At 40.0% G+C, this 16,999-nt stretch overlaps 1 protein-coding gene across 1 annotated transcript; it reads right to left on the reverse strand.

Moving 5' to 3' along the window:
• Positions 1–1,038: 1,038 nt before the first annotated feature.
• Positions 1,039–16,039, reverse strand: thbs1b (thrombospondin 1b). Its single transcript, XM_059955488.1, has 22 exons — positions 15,812–16,039; positions 15,617–15,693; positions 14,913–15,463; positions 14,491–14,566; positions 13,895–14,088; positions 13,682–13,810; positions 12,580–12,673; positions 11,716–11,892; positions 10,905–11,081; positions 10,601–10,774; positions 9,782–9,909; positions 9,537–9,689; positions 9,139–9,357; positions 8,551–8,658; positions 7,900–8,059; positions 7,307–7,425; positions 5,587–5,821; positions 5,231–5,458; positions 4,182–4,453; positions 3,632–3,729; positions 3,315–3,454; positions 1,039–3,034 (listed from the first exon to the last, which is right to left on the reverse strand). The coding sequence occupies exons 2-22, from the start codon at positions 15,681–15,683 to the stop codon at positions 3,027–3,029; spliced, it is 3,507 nt and encodes a 1,168-aa protein (XP_059811471.1). The 5' UTR covers positions 15,684–15,693; positions 15,812–16,039; the 3' UTR covers positions 1,039–3,026.
• Positions 16,040–16,999: the final 960 nt, after the last annotated feature.

Below are 16,999 nucleotides of genomic sequence, written 5' to 3' on the forward strand. Positions count from 1 at the left end.
ACTCCAACTGGTAATTTTTACAAAACAATGTTAAATCCCTTTTAGCTCTAGTTTCATTATATGAATTCAGATATTATTCCTTAAACCGTGTTAAATAAAAGTGATAGCAGTGTTGTCCGATTGTGTCATGTAAATAAATTCTGCAGGTTTTGCCATCAACATATAGATAATTCACATGTTTTGACCAGAATTATATTGGTAGTTGAGAAGATTGAGCAAAATATGAAGTTGGAGGTAATTAACTAGCAAAAGCCGTGATCACGTCCACAGCAGTTGAATGGGTGCCAAAATATTCATTACGAACTCTATTGCTGTCCTGACATCGGCTTCCTTTGAAATCAAAGAAAATACTTTTCTAATGGCATTATTGTATGTTAGAGATTGAAGTTAAATGGAAATTAATGAATCAAAATCTGGGAAAAATCAAGCAAGATTTCTACCATCATTAGGAAATGGATTGCCATTTTGTAAAAGAAGATCTGTGTAGTTCAGGGATGTGAACCAAAATTAAAATTTGCTGTTTTGGTTCTGTATGCACATTACTCAGGTGGACACTTGTGAGTCCATAACGTGCTAAATGATTATTGAGGTTGGTTGTGCTTTGCGGTCCAACCCCAGACAAAAGACTTTTCTTTTTCCATTCCCACCCAGACCTTGGTTACTGAATCAAAATTACTGAGAGGTCCATGTGCAATATGGCTGTCCCTTCCTTTTTCCATTGAGCAAAGGCTTATTGTACTGAATGTGCACTGTTAAGACAGGTGGGGGGGGGGGGGGTTAACTGTGAAAATATCTTCAAAATGTTTATATTCAGTTTATTCTGGAAGATAATAAAAGGATTAAAAGTGTATTTTCAGACCATTTTACAAAGGCAACTTCAATGCCAGGTGCAAAACGCACTTTACCTTATGAGTAGCATTGAGATGTCGAAATGGAATGGAAACCATATTGTTGATCTGCAGAGATACTTAACACAAACCAGCTGATAAAATATCTTCAGTCTTGAATGGATTATAAGTAATTACACAACGAGAGAGATTGCTTCTAAATGTTTTATAATAATTTCATGTTTGTTATAAACAGCAATGTTTGATTTGAACAGCTCTAATTGTAAAATGGCTAGAAAGATGTACAAAAAAAGCAACTCCTATTGATAAAACAATATGAAAAAAGCAACATCTTCAATTCAATGTGCAAAAGATTCCATACAGTCAGAAACACTAACTCTAGGTAGCATTTCCTGATAAATTACTTAAATAGCATATCTACAAAATAATGAGATTTGTTTACTTGCTTAATGTTACAAGTTTCAACAAAAAAACTCAATAATTTATACAACCTTTTTTTCTTTTAATAAAGAGCAATGACATACTATTAATTTTGGGAGAAAACATGAGCCAGTTTGAGAACACTAGTTGCTTTTAACATCCTTTGTTACTGGGGCAATACATTTTTCTTCTGTAAAAATAAATTTTTGACTATGTACACAGCCTTTAATACTACAGTAGCTTTGAGAGACTTTAGACACATGAGCAAGGTTTTCTGCTGCTTGATCCAAAGGTTCTTATTGATCAGACAACAGTGAGGTAATATTTGTACATAGAAAAGTTTCACCTTTTTCTCTTTTTGGAAACCATACAGATCCATGTGTATCACATGGTTGAAAAAGTTCTAGGCTCTAAAAGGGCTATTTGTTAGGAGCAAAATAGAGACAACTGCATCTCACGGCCCAACAGCCTGCAAAAACAAGATTACAGACTCCTGCAGAGTCCCTCACTTTCAGCTTCACCTATGGACTACCCTTTAGGTTGGGCAGTAGAACAAAATGTTTGAACAAATAATAAAAAAACCTAAACTAGCTAGCATCAATATAGAACAATATTAATAAATAATCACTGTATTTACAATCTTAGAATGCAAAGACTATGATAAATTCTCATGGATAGTCTGCCGCATTTATTTTTTTTAAAGTGTCCTTCAATCTTATTTCATCCAGGATAAGAAAATAAATAATTTATGACTTTTTTAAAAAATATCTACAGGCACAACAATTTGCTATTTTAACAAATGTTAGGTTAAGAGAAGAGCAATCTCTCAACTTTCCACTTGCGCCTTTTTAAAAACCATAGTATTTGAAGCATACACTCCTTCCATGGTGGCCAGTATCAGTGCAGAAGAGAATACTTGTAGACTGCTCTTCTAACTTAACTTGCCATCATCAGACTAGCTTCACTTGGAATAAAAGCAAGTGACAGCAATCTTATCCTATAGGAGCCGAAGTTATGTTTGATCTTCATAAATTCTTCCTGGCAACAAGACCTGAAGATAGATTTTGTAACCTCTGACTTAATCTGGTCAGCACATACCTGGAGAGATGGCTGGTTTTGATGTGAATTGCAGTGGACTCAGGATCTATGGAATTAGATTCTCATGTGTGTAATCCACTAACTAATTCTGCTAGTATTCACACATATTAATTTTGTATAAGAAACAAGTTCCAACACAAAACAAAAAACAGTTCCTCCAAGGTTTCTTCCAGATATATTTGCACATAAGAAATCTATCACAGCTCTCCCACCCCATTTGTGAGTTCTTTTTCTGCTCATTTAGTCCTCCGCTATCCTTTCATCATAAAATGGTCCTCATCTCTTTTTGAGAAAAAGTCCACAGCAGAGATAGTCTCATTAACAGTGTGCAGTCTCCTTTCACGGGGCCTCCTGCCATGAGATGTAGTAGAATTGGAATGATTAATGATTTGCCTTTTCCAGATGCAAGAGGTTTTGTTTAAATGTACCTGTAATTTGCATTTGTCAGAAGAGGAAACATTTTACTGTGTCATGATCTAGGGAATAATTTCCTTGCAGACATTGCTGTATTTTATGTTGATATCATAAAATGAGTTCTATCAGCCAATGCAGGTCATGTGCTTTCCATAAGTAAAACAAAGGAGGAGGAATCAATGGCTCCAAGAATATAGATAGGTGCAACACCGGTTTCTTAAACATTTCCACATCCAGGACTGTTAATTAAGAATCTGTGGGGAAAAAGAAATAATCAAAATCCAAATCAGAAAGATTCTGATTTTCAATACAGGTTTATCATTTTCTCAAGCTTTCACTACTCCCGTTTTTGAATTATTTTCCAAAATAACATTCACTTTACCAGCACTTTGTCAGTTAACTTTTTTTTCAGGTTGCATTAGCAAGGAACAAACATGCATTAGTACATGTACGTATATTACTTTAAGGTTTAGTTCAGAAATTTTGCAGTGGTGTTTTGCAGTTTAGTTTTCCACATATAGATATAACCCTTACCTCTACATTCATATTTAAGATCAGAGAAGTAAACCATTTCTTGAGAGAAGACGAAGAGACCCAACCGTCCTCCAGCATAGGTCTTGTCATAGATTGCTCCAGAGTCTGCCATAATCTTCTTCCCTTCATACATTACAACTCTGTAATATGAATAACATAATCTTCATCAATCTGATACAAGAAAGTTACTGTCCAAATCAACTCCATTCTTAATTTGTCTTGTGATTCAAAAGCTAATGCCATTCTCAGATACTTAAAGCAACATAACCCATAGTCAATAATATAGCAGGATAAAGTAGAGGTTGTGAAGAAATTACCTGATAAATCCAGTCTTTGGCCTGTGGGTTAATTGCCATCTGTAAGCTGCCTTGTCCTTCCAGCCAATGTTTTGAGGATCATGCCACAAAGTTTTAACCTAATAAAACAAAAAAAAGCAAATTTTATTATTTAGTTGCTTCCTAAGAACATCAAAATTCAGCTCATACAAGAGTAATTCTATGTTCTGCATATGCAGAGACTTATTATGCATCTTAAACAAAAAGTAGGTGGTACCCAGCAAATAAACAGCAATAAATTCAAATGTATCTAAATCATGAACATCATGTGAGAATTTAACTGAATGGTGAAAACAGGCTTGAAGGGCTTCCTCTATAAAGAAGACATTCTTTATTTTTAGTTATTTTGTAGCAACTTCTCTAATTCTAAACATGTACCAATGATAGTTTCAGTTTCAAAAACCCCATCAAGGACTTCTAATTTTCACACTTGCCCTAATATGAATTATACCCCTGATGAGCAACTTAAATACTTAATTTGCAAAATATTTGTGTCAGAATACTATTGTAGAAGTATTTAAAGTTCACTTACTTGTCCTGCTGTATTCCCAGTGTGCCAAAGTGCATTACGCAAGTGCTCTCCTGGTCCAGTTGTAGAGTTCACCACTTTGATGGAGAGTCCAGCATATCCCTGAGCTTTGGTTGGTGTATCATGCCAGTAGGTTTGTGTGATCTGTTTCCACATTACCACATAGAAGCGGCCACTGGACTGGTATCCAAAAACAAATCCAGCATAATCATCATCACGTTCAGTATTGATGAAGAATGTTCCACTGAAGTCAACGGCATTAAATTCATCATATCCTAATTTTAAAAAAAAAAGGTGCTTTGAGTAAAACATCACACTAACTAAACTTGACCAATTTGAATGTTATACTCCACAAATACAAAAGGTAGCTAGGATTAAAAAAACAGGATCTAGTGCTTTCCCAGCATTCTTATGACGAATAAAATCTAGCCTGAGAAGAGTATATTCGTAGCTAGGATTATTCAGGATTCCAAATATAGTTATACTGTTCTTGTTTTCCAGTGACTTGCTATTAACATAACTTTGCATTGTGAACCAGACCCAGGCATCCCTTCGCATCTATTTTGGAGAAACCAGAATATAAACGTGTACTCATAAGGGGCGACCTATAACGCTATGCTCAAACATGGCTGAAAATACCCGAGCAGCTTGTCAGGTGAATGGAAGCAAGTCTGGCAGAAGAATGCAAAGAGGTTTCCTCTGCCAGGTGTAGGCTCTTGATTAACTGAGTGGAGTTTATGCTCTGCAAGCTGTACCCCACAATCCCAAGTGTCAGTGGCCTAACCAGAAAGCCCCAGAAAAGGAAGATCTCAAGTCTGCTGCTGATAATTCCTCGGAAACTTGTCCCTTCACTCCCTAGGCTCAGTTTTCCAACCCTATATTGTGGCAATGGTGCCAAAAGTTTAAATGAAGCCCAGAGCAAATTTTAGCTTGAACATCAACCAGAACTATTTTGCATAAGGAATTAGCTTTCCCGCCTACTGTAGCCACAAGTTGTCGCGACTACGTGTTGCCAATTTGGTACCATTTTGTTTTGCAAGCTCAACACTCACCTACAGCAATGCCAGGATCACAGTTAACTGTCTGCACCAACTCTTTGCCCTTGTGCCGCACAACCCAATTGGGGTCATTCTGGGATGTTCCCTTTGGATCCAGTGGTACCATTTGGAACTTGCGGAAATCGGTCTCAGTGATTTCGAAGTTTTCGGGACAAACGTCATAGATATCTGGGATATTGTCTCCATCAAAATCGTCCTTACAAGCATCGCCTCGCCCATCACCTGAATAAAAGAAGTGATATTTTAAGCAAAGGTACCCATTAAAGTGTTTTTCCCATTAGTTAATATTTATTCTTCTCCATCCCAGTTTATAGCTAATAATTGTATGGAGATGAAATTTTTAGTCTTACCATCAGTGTCAGTTTGGTTGGGGTTGAATTTCAATCGACAGTTATCCCTGTCATCAGGAATACCATCATTATCATCATCATGATCGCAGGCGTCACCCCTGCCATCCTTGTCATGGTCTGCCTGGTTGGAATTAGCAACGTAGGGGCAGTTGTCCAGATTATTCTGATGACCATCCTCATCGATATCTTTGTTGTTGTCACATTTGTCTCCCACGAGGTCAGAGTCCGAATCAGTCTGGAATTGGTTAGCACATCCATATTAGATAAGCCTTCTGCAGGACTAAATACAGGCAGCACCAAAAATGTCCTTGTTTACTGATTAAGCAGTCCTTTTACAAGCCTAAATCAAACAGATGTATTATTTGGAATGTGACATTTGTGTAGGGAATATGGGAATAATAAACTATGATTAATAGTCAAAGGGGCTTAAAGGCTAGTGTATACTCAGCGGGTCAAAAGGCCTTTGTGTTTTCTAGTTTTATGAACTGAGGGACGATACTATGCTACACTTATCTTGATTCAATATTTACACAGTCAAATACATAAAATCCATTACGCTGACTATTGACTGTTTGGAGTCACTGTATGAAATAATTAGTGTGCTGTGCAGTGTTGCTTCTTTCAGCAACATGGTGTGGACTGGATTAATATTACATAAGTCCATTAGAGCACCATGATTTAAACAAAATACATTTGACGCTCACTTTGGTCCAGTTTACAATATTTCCACAGAAACTTTTGATTTAGGTTATACTCCATTCACTCATTATTATCTTTAACAGAATAACCTCTCAAGTGAACAAAATTCTCTTAAAACTCATATAGTCATAGAATACTACAGCACAGAAACAGCACCTTCAGCCCATCTAGTCCATACTGCACTATTATGCAGATTAGTCCCATGACCTGCACCTGGACCATATCCTTCCATCCATGTACCTATCTAAATTTTTCTTAAATTTTGAAATCAAACCCAAATCCACAAATTTTGTTGGGCGATTGTTCTACACTCTTACCACCCTCTGAGTGAAGTTGTTCCCCCTCATGGTCCCCTTAAACATTTCACCATTTGCCTTAACACATGACCTTTAGTTTTAGCCTTACTGAACCTCAATGGCAAAAGCCTGCTTGCATTTACCCTATCTGTACCCCTCATAATTTTGTACACCTTTATCACAGGGTTTCCCAACCTGGGTCCATGAAACTCTTGCTTAACAGTATTGGTCCATGGCAGAAAAAGTTGGGAACCCCTGCTCTATCAAATCTCTTCTCAATATATATGTCATATAACAACATCAACCTCTAACTTCCTAGCAGGTTGAGAACTAAAACACAAAATAATAAAAACCCTATTGCTGATCTGCTGGAAGATATACCTGACAGAAGTGGATAATCTGAACTAGATAAAATTGACATTTGTGGTGGATTCCAGACACCATGGTCAAGATAGAAGTTTACATTTTATTGCAACTTTTTATATTCTCAGCATTGGTCATGAATATTGAGCTAAAAATGCTTCAGGCACATTCTGATCCACTTTGGGTGGAACTGACAGAATTCTTCCATTAAATTACATAAATATCATTTTAAAAAAGGGATTCTTGTGATTTTCATAACTAAAACAACAGTAGTACAATTTTGAAAGTTAATATCTTTTCTCAAAATATTATAATATTACAGTAATTAGTTTGTTAGTAGCCATTAATTGAAAAATACTCACTTGATCTGGATTGTGTTCTAGTGGACAGTTGTCACACTGATCACCAATGCCATCTAAATCCGTGTCCCTCTGATCAACATTGTACACATAAGGACAGTTGTCCTTCTCATTTAAAATACCTGGAAAGCAAATCAAAACATTGTTAAGAGGTGGCACTTTAGGACAGACTTCCTTTCACTAGGTGTCCGCTATTATAAATTGACCAAAGAATGGGATTGTTCTCTATATACCAGAAAAGGTTATGATAAAGTGACTTACTAAAACTAGTAATGATTCGCTAAGGGGAAAAAAAGGACTTAGAAAGACAGATTTATGCATTTCAAAATGTATCAGTAGTTTAAGATTTCATGGATAAAGACGAATACTGACGGCAGAGAGCAAGAAAGTGAACAAGAGAGAGAGAGAAGCAGAATCATTAGTTTAGAAAAAAAAAATTGTTAAAAAATACTTGAAGACAAAGTTGCAGAAGTAATCCAGGAAAAGCATAAGACCAAATTGTTCTATCAAACAGACAGCTCTCATAGATTGGCCTATGTGACTTTCTATGACTAACTTATTTGTGGTCTTCAACTTTGCCAGCAGAGCATTCTTACCATCTCCATCAATGTCAATGGCACAGGCATCTCCTTCCCCATTTCCATCAGTGTCTGTCTGGTCAGGGTTATTGTTGTACGGGCAGTTGTCACAACGATCACCCACATCATCCCGGTCGTAATCATATTGCGCAGGGTTAAACAGGAAAGGGCAATTGTCCTGAAATTAAGTTTGAGTGATTAAGTTGAAATACAAGTTTTAAATAAAAGGTCAGTGCTCACTTTAATAAAGTCGACTTCAATTTAATTCAGTAAAGCGTTCTTGCAAACAGTCCGTTATTCAAAGAAAATCTAGAGGAACATTCTTGGACACCTAGGTGTCAGATTGCTGGAAAATTTGTGTTTGCTTGTAAAGCTGTGACTGTCTCACAGATTCTGCCAATGTGGATGTGAAAACACAAACCCTAAAGTCAGAAGTACTTTTACTTCTTTTAATGGCATTGCACTCCACAAATAGATTTCTCAGGTGCCTGAAACAAGGGCTAGACCGTTTTGCCAACAGTATGCGATGTGTTCAGAATACAGAACTCCTAGTGAATCTTGCCTTCATTCTGTGATGAGTTAGTGTCATAGGGGAGAATGTGCTTTCTGTTAGTATTGTCTGGCTTAACAGAGTAGCAAGGTGTAGAATATCTTTCATTCAGGACCTACCCTCTCATCTGGAATGCCATCATTATCATCATCGTTATCACAGGCATCTCCAATTCCGTCCCTATCATGGTCTTCTTGTCCAGAGTTAGGCAAAAATGGGCAATTATCCTAAAATCAAAAACAATTACAGTTTAGATGTGGACAATAACACTTAATGATCTGTTAAATGTAATTTTACAGAAAGATGCCACTGTAGGAATTAGTGTTTTTAGCCACTTCCTCTTTGATATAATTTAAAAGGCAGCTGTCTAACAAAATTGTTATGAGTTTGCACATCCAAGCAGAACAGACTATTATAACTAATACTAAATGGACAGGCTGACAGAAATATCTTACATAAACCACACCCTATCCTTTCCCTGTTACAACACAGATTTTTTACTTCCTAAACTGGCTTCATTCCTTAGATTATGTGTTACTTCAATACATTTTCTGATACAAGGGTTAAAACACCTGTTAATGAAGTCCATACTATAGACTGTTGCATTACATAGTAGAACTGAAGCATCACTTCAAATTTTAAACTAAGCCTAAGATATTGACGAAGAATGTCAAGGAGCTCTTAATATAGAAGTAATTACAGCTTACTTTTTTGCAGTGGTAAGTTGCATTGGCAACGCAGGTGAGATCTTTATTTGGCCAACCGTCCAGGTCAGTATCTTCTCCACAGATGATGCCGTTGCCAGCAAAACCAGGCTTACATTCACAGCGGAACATCTGCTCACTGAAGACACCAAGGTAAATACACTTGGCATGTTTATTGCAGTTGTTTGTCCTATCTTTGCAGGGATTGCGTGGCTCACAGACCTAGGCGCATAAAAAGCATGATTTAACCATTTGTGCATCTAGTACACCACACTTTTATTTTCCACTATTTCTGGTGATGCCCTGTTTTACAGGCCATTTATACTCATGTACATGCTACTTCTTTGAAATACAAAGAAATGCCACCATTTAATTGTCATTAACTTTTTTTTAACCCTCACCTGCTTGTTCTTTGTAGCCTCCTCGATGCCTTTGCCAAATGGTTGATTTCCAGTGTATCGTGCTGGACAGGGCAGGCAGTTGTAACCGGGCTCTGTGTTTTCACACCTGTTCTCCCCATTGGTTTGATAGCAAGTGTCAGGCACTTCCACGCACTGTAAGAGATTAAAAAAAAAATGGTATCAAAGACAAGAATCTAAGATGTGCGTAAAAGTACAGTATTGAGTAAATGCCAGCCAATATTTACCTCATTAATGTCCTCACAGTGAATGCCATCTCCTCTGTAACCAGACGGGCATGGACCACACTTCCAGGAGCCATCTGGGAAGCTGGTACACTTGCTCTGAGCAAAGCATGGATTTGATAAACACCCATCTGTAATATAGGTGGATTTGTACATGTGACTATTTGTTGTGTAAAGACCATAAACATAGGAGCAGAATTAGGCCATCTGGCCCATCAAGTCTGCTCCGCCATTCACTCATGGCTGATCCTTTTTCTTTATCTCCTCCTCAACCCCAGTTCCCGGCCTTCTCCCTATAACCATTGATGCCATGTCCAGTCAAGAATGTATCAATCTCTGCCTCAAATACACCTAACAACCTGGCCTCCACAGCTGCCTGTGGTTACAAATTCCACAAATTCACCACTGTTTGACTAAAGAAATTTCTCTGCAAGTCTGTTTTGAAAGGGCGCCCCTCTACCCTGAGGCTGTGCCCTCTTGTCCTAGACTCTCCCACCATGGGAAACATCCCTTTCACATCTGCTGTCTAGGCCTTTCAACATTCGAAAGTTTTCAATGAGGTCTCTCCTTCGTCCTTCTGAATTCCAGCAAGTACAGACCCAGAGTCATCAAATGTTCCTCGTATGATAACCCTTTCATTCCTGGAATCACCCTCTGGACCCTCTCCAATGCCAGCACATCTTTTCTAAGCTGAAGGGCCCAAAACTGTTCACAGTTTCATCCTTAAAGTTATTGTAAGGATATGTAGTTGGGATAAAAAAAATCCTGCAACCTTGTTAATGTTATTAAACTGTAGGCAAAAAAGAAAATTTGCAAGCTTACCAATTGGACACTCCAGTTTGTTGCAAATCTGGATCTCCCGAGGTTCACCCATGCACCTCTTGCCTCCGTGCTTGGGTGCCGGACTGTCACAAAGACGCGTGCGTTTCTGTATTCCTCCTCCACAGGTGACAGTACAAGAGTTCCATGGTGACCAGATACCCCAGTTTCCGTCAACTGAAAAATGAAGCCAATGTTTAGTTTCAATGTCAAGCATTCCAAGATTTAGGTTGTAGCTTTTGATAGGAAAGTGGTTTGACTAACAACTCTGCTGGCACAATACCATACAGCCTAAGCAAACACTCACTTGGGCATGGAGCCTGTTCACATTTTTCGGTTTCCCTCTTCTCTCCCACACATTCTTTGCCACCCATTTGTGGCATTGGTGAGTTACACAGGCGGATTCGAGTGATCACTCCAGTACCACAGCTCACAGAACAAGATGACCAAGGAGACCAGTAACTCCAACCACCATCTTGCTTGACTAGTATTGAAAAGAGAAAATATTAACATCTATTTCCGGATGGATAGGTCTTGCTATCACAGATCAATAGAACTACCCAATGCATCATGGGCACTAGCCTACCCACCACAAGTATAGAAAGATGCCAGAAAAGGGCCACTAACATCATGAAGGATCCCACCCACTCTGCTCATGAACTGTCTGTCCCACTCCCCACAAAGCATCCATGCCAGGAGCAGCAGACTCAAAAACAGTCAGGCTGATCAACACCTCCACCCACCTGTCACACTCACCTTATGTATAGACACTATTGTACCTAGCATTACTTTATGGGCAAACAGTCAATCTACTGTATATGAGCTATTGTATGTTTTTATATTTATTGTGTTTTTTTACAGTTATTGCATTATCTTATTGTGTTTGTGCGCTGTATCGGATCAGGAGTGACTTTCATTCTCCTTTACACTTCTGTACTGGAAATGGCATTAAACAATCTTGAACCTTGTGTGAGAGGGAAGAAGCAGAATTGTGTGCCTGCTCTTGCAGGTGCACACGTGTTTACATTTAAAATTCCGCCCTAACATCATATTGCCTTTGCACATGCAAGCAAAACAGTGGGGGAGGGGGAAGGTGGGAGACAGGAAAGTAAACTTACATCTCTTGTCACATTCTTCCAAATGGCAACTGCGAGTCTGAACAGAGGTCCCATGACAGTCGCTATTAATCCGATCACAGGACCGACCTCGCTGCTGAGTTCCAATTCCACAGGTGACAGAACAATGAGTCCATTCAGACCACGGAGACCAGCCAGCGTCGGATTCATTCAGAATTGCTGTAGGAATTTCAGTACATCTCCAATGAAGTCTCAAAAATGAAAGAAATTGTGATCTAGAATATCCTAACCCAATGCTTAAACTGTAAACTAACCACATTGTGAAATCTACGCTTGTTTATTTTCACCAACCTCAGGTAACTGCTAATACCCATAAAAATATGTTTTGTGAGAATGTTATCTTCCTATTTACAGTACATCTAATCTCAATCCTCAATATCCTTGGTTAATGAATATGCCAAATTTTCATATTGAATGTTAATTAATCCCTTTTCATTCTGGCTAGAAAATTAATTCTTCAAATCAGAGTATGGCTAAACTGCAGAATGTAACTGCAGTTCCCAAAGGAAGTCAAGTTTAATTATGGTGATGTGTCCAAAAGCTTTTCTGATGGGGATGTCACACAACAAGTACCCTTGTGTGGTATTTCTTCAGTAGCTCCCTATTTTATCCAATACATTTCACAAAGGTAAAAATTTAAATGCAAATTGGAATATTTGCTGCCTAATCTGACAGCTTACAAAAATGGGGGAAGTTGGGGAAAAAGGCACTTTTATCACAGGGCAGTTTTCCAGAAAGTTGTACAAATTGGATTCTACCTAATATTGATACCCACTAACTCTAGCCCCAATACTCAATACCTAGCATTTGGTTTCAGATATTTAGGTTACTGTTACCAGGACGTACATGGGCATCGGGCACAACATTCCCCATCTGGAACCACAGCATCTGCGCAGGATACAGTAGGGCAGGAAATCCTTTGGCAGAACGTGACAGATGACTGAAAAGAAAAACAGATTGAGCAAATGACTTTGGGAGGTAGCAAACGTTTGTTAACAGGTATCTAACAACAGGCGGCTGACAAGAGCTGCCACAAAAGCAGCTGGTTAAAATGTGAACACAAGAGATTCTGCAGATGATGGAAATCCACAGTATCAGACACAGAATACTGGAGGGACTTAGCAGGTCAGGCAGCATTTATGGAAACGAATAAACAGTTGACATTTCCATAGATTTGGCTTACGCTGCTGAGCTCTTCCAAATGTTGTGTGTGTTGTTCTGGTTGAAGTGTGTTATTATTTCCCAAATTTGTATTCATAAGTTCCTGTGCCTTTTATCTAGAAAGTGCTGGAGGCAGTATAATATCATGTGTCATAAAGGAATTCATGATGACTCTAGGGACTGCTTGGATGCCTTTTGAATAACTTGGAACCAACAAGAGCTCAATTTATTAATGGAATGTTTGGAAATTTCTTGCTTGCTTGTTTAATAGTGTCCATCTAACATACTTCTGATGATTTACATCACTATTTGGAACCATAAAGATTAAGTGATCTCATAGAAATGAAAACTTTTTTTTTTGTGGAGTGGGTGTGAGCAAGTTTTTTGTATAGTTCCAAGCTGATACAATATTGGTATTTGTCATTGACCTTCTCTCCGGGGAATATTGCCAGAGACATTTCCCTACACACTCAAATGCTACAGTGCATAAACACCGATAGTACTTTTCATATGTACAAGTTATTCAAATAACCTAAAATATGGTTTGAAAGCACTTTAGTAGCATTGGCAATGGTTGGAGCTACTGCTCTGGAATACCAACTATGGCCAAACAGTAGATTTCCACTGGAATGCAGAATCCAAACTTCATTTTTTTTTTCTCCACACAATACAACTTTTTAAGTGGCTGCTTCACTATTGTAACTCTTACAGATTTTGGGATTGTTTAATGTGGAAAACAAAAGTAAGTTACACTTTGGGCTGGGTTCAGGTGTTACACTGCTTATACCTGGCAAGTGCAGTCAGTGCAGTTGTCCACTTTCCACTGATCCTTGTCTTTGTAGGTCATGCCATTATGAACACACCCTCCAATTTGTCTGATCCCAATGGCTCTTGCAATCAGTTCGTTATCTTCAGTCTGGAGAAACAAACCGAGTTCATTACAATACTGGCAAGTTTAAAGAGTTCACTTTTTTCCCCGTAAAACATTTATCTTTCTTACCAATTTCTGAACCTTGTTAACCAACTGGGTAACCATGGTCCTGAGAGCTTGAAGCTCAGTGAACATGCCGGATAGTTCCTCGCAGGATATGCCGCATATCGTCTGAAGGTCCTTGGTTTTGTGACCATAGAAGTCGGTCCGGATGGCTGGGCTTTCGGAGCCTCCAATCGGTAAAGACACGATGCCACGTGTGTCTGGAAGAGGAGATGCCCAAGGTCACCATCCAATACAAAGCACGGTTTCTTTTGCCAGGGTCTCAGACCGCTTAGGTGTTGGACGCAAACATCAGACGCTCACCCCCCCCCCCCCCCCATCACCAGGCACATGACGAGTCTACGCTTCATGTATCAACCGTTTCAAGCCCTGGATCGGCTTAAGCAGCAAAATACAAGACTTAGTGGTTGCCTCGCCATCGAATGCGATCTGCCCTTTATAACTGGGGGCTACTGATTAAACGTCAGCCCAGAGCAATAGATTGGTAGGGCCAACGTACAAGGCGGCTCGCTGACTGCGTTAGTAGAATTCAAAGTGCGGCAGGCGTTTTGGGAGCGACTAGATAGCAGCATGCACAGTCGGGATTTGTGACAAATACTTACAACTGTAGCAGCCCTTGTTCTGCAGTATCGTTTCTATGTTGGTCCCAAACACAAAACGGACATTCTGTAGGACTCCCTGTGTCAGAAAGAAGGAACAAACACCGTTGAAGTTGCTTCAAAACCCAGTCCGGGTTTCTCATCCGAATTTCGCTTTAGCATGCAAATCCAGCATTGAGAATTCCCAGCACCGCTATATGAAGTTAGTTCTCCGTTCTTAATGCTGCAAACCTTTTCAAATCACCTCGGCGGACTGCAAGGACAGATTTACCCAGCCCTCTACCGTGTGCAACCTTTCTGTGAAATGTGGGGGCGGCCGGGTTTCGTCTCCCTCTAACTTTCCTTTGTCCACCCCGCTATCCGTCTCCGTCCACCACTCTCTCCGCCTACCTGTACGCGCGCCTGCCGCTCCACCTCGCTCATACCTGGAAGTTATTGTGGAGTCCTTTCCCTCCTTTGGCCAGTCTCAGTTTGTAGTCGCCGTATTTCAACACCTTGTGGATGGCTTCCTCCAGTTCCACTTGGTTGACCTTATCACATCCCACATACAGCGTGGCCACGTCCTCTTGCACGAACAAGGTCAGGTTCTTCCAGCGGGCATTGGCCAGGTGGGCATCGGTGATTGACACCATGCTCTGCTTGCCCTCGATGGTGATAGTTAAGTCGAGGGTGTTGGCTTTTCCATTGGACAGGATCTCGAAGAGACGTGTGCCATCCAGATTGTCGATAGCCACCAGAGTGCCCCGGGTCTTCTTCATCTGGCGCAGGGTGGCGAGGAAGATGAATCCCCTCTCCTGCTGAATGTGGTCGATCAGATCCCTGAACCTGTGATCTGAAGCCGGGCTGATGATATCGGGGTTGAGGATCCTATAGGCTGGGCTGTTAGATTCGGGACCTTTGACCATGTGCACCCCAACGTTTTTGCGTGTGAGCCCAGTGACATCGAACATGTCGAACACATCATCTGCTCCTGTATCTGTGCGGTGGGGAGAGGGGTGGGGGTTGGAAGAAAGAGTAGTGGAGTGAGGTATAAGTTCAATCTTAAATCGTTCACTGGGCGGGAGAACTCAGGAGAGAGATCCAGCCGCCCGTCCGTCCCAACCAGCGTGGGATACCGAACCCAACTCACCTTGGACCCTCTTTGCCGAACAGGCAACGATCATTAACAGTAGGAAGAGTCCTTGTAGAAGCTTCATTTTAGAACACCTAGCATAAAAGAGGGGTGAAATTGTTTTAGCTGCTTATAATTTCCCACAGTGAAATCAGTTTTAACAAACAAAATGCAATTCGTTAGCCGTGTTATTAGAGCCTAACTCTTACTGACCAGTACTCTTGTAATCTCCAGATGAACTGAACGGTACCAACTGTAATAGTTCCGCGTAAAGCAAGAAGTGCCAGTGACAAATCCTAAATGGAACAAATTCTAGTGCAGAAGCGGGTAGCCTGAGTAACCAAAGACTTGGAGCGATGCTTGCCTTTCCGCTTAGCAACTTGTGCAGAAGCAGTCCCTGAAGCTGAGGATACCGGAGATCGCTACTACCGTGGAGCCCGACTGCGGCTGCTTTAAATATCCTTTTGCATTCCTTGCATTCAGCATCTGCCAATCACCGGCAGCCTGGGAGGAAGCGAGCTTGTGTTTATTCAGTTACCTCACAACAAGAGGGATACAGTTCCAAAGCAGGCAGACCGCGGCGAGGAAAGCAATTAGGCGGATTCCAGTGGACTGGAGCCAAGATACTCATATAATATGACCGAAAGATTCGAGCCAGGTTGAGCCGTGCTCAATTGATCATATTTTCGCCTTAACCCAGACAGTCATTTTCAGCAGCCACGCGCACAACACATAGACATATTGACTCAGTTTAGCAAAATTATAAAACCTTGCATTAAAATAGTTTACTTCTTCGACCATGCAAATCAGGAGAAATGTTCAAGGAAAAGAATGTAAAATATGCCAACTAATTTGTGCTTTTCCAGTCAATTATTAATGTGTTTTAATACTTCAGATGTTAGAATTGGTCAGTCCATCGGAGAATCTGGAGATTGGGGATTGATTTTGAATCGGCCACTAGGGGGAAGTGTGTCACTTTATTTCGGTCGGTGCACAGTGTCCGGCTGGAGTTTCGGTGACGCACCGCCGAGTGAGACGGAACGAGTACTTCGCACCGTGAGTTCAAACTGAGCTTCATGAGTCCCGAAACAGAAAACTGTCTATGAGTCCATTCACCTAACACATTGATCGAGCAGATCGAACAGAGACCTGGACTTTTTATTTATTTAGTTATGCGACACAAAGAGTGGGGAGTAATGAATGCATTTCTGAATCACAGAACAAATTTGTAATGCTCGTGATGTTACTTTATAGGCGCAGAAACTATATTTTCAATAAATATGTAAAAAACAATTCTATGTGCGTAACTCGACTCAATCATATAAATTCGATTTCTTTGCTATTCTACTTATTTGGTTTTTCAGTTGTGCCATACGTCATTGGGGAAAAATCTGATCCAGG

The sequence above is a fragment of the Hypanus sabinus genome, chromosome 2 (genome assembly GCF_030144855.1).
Source record: "Hypanus sabinus isolate sHypSab1 chromosome 2, sHypSab1.hap1, whole genome shotgun sequence".
Lineage (NCBI taxonomy): Eukaryota > Metazoa > Chordata > Chondrichthyes > Myliobatiformes > Dasyatidae > Hypanus > Hypanus sabinus.

Excerpts from the sequence above, each read along its gene's own strand:
- thbs1b (XM_059955488.1), bottom strand. The coding sequence starts at position 15,683 with ATGAAGCTTCTACAAGGACTCTTCCTACTGTTAATGATCGTTGCCTGT. Across the intron at positions 9,358-9,536 it reads AGGCTACAAAGAACAAGCAG|GTCTGTGAGCCACGCAATCC; the intron begins GTGAGGGTTAAA and ends TTATGCGCCTAG. Across the intron at positions 3,455-3,631 it reads CCAAAGACTGGATTTATCAG|AGTTGTAATGTATGAAGGGA; the intron begins GTAATTTCTTCA and ends TTCATATTACAG.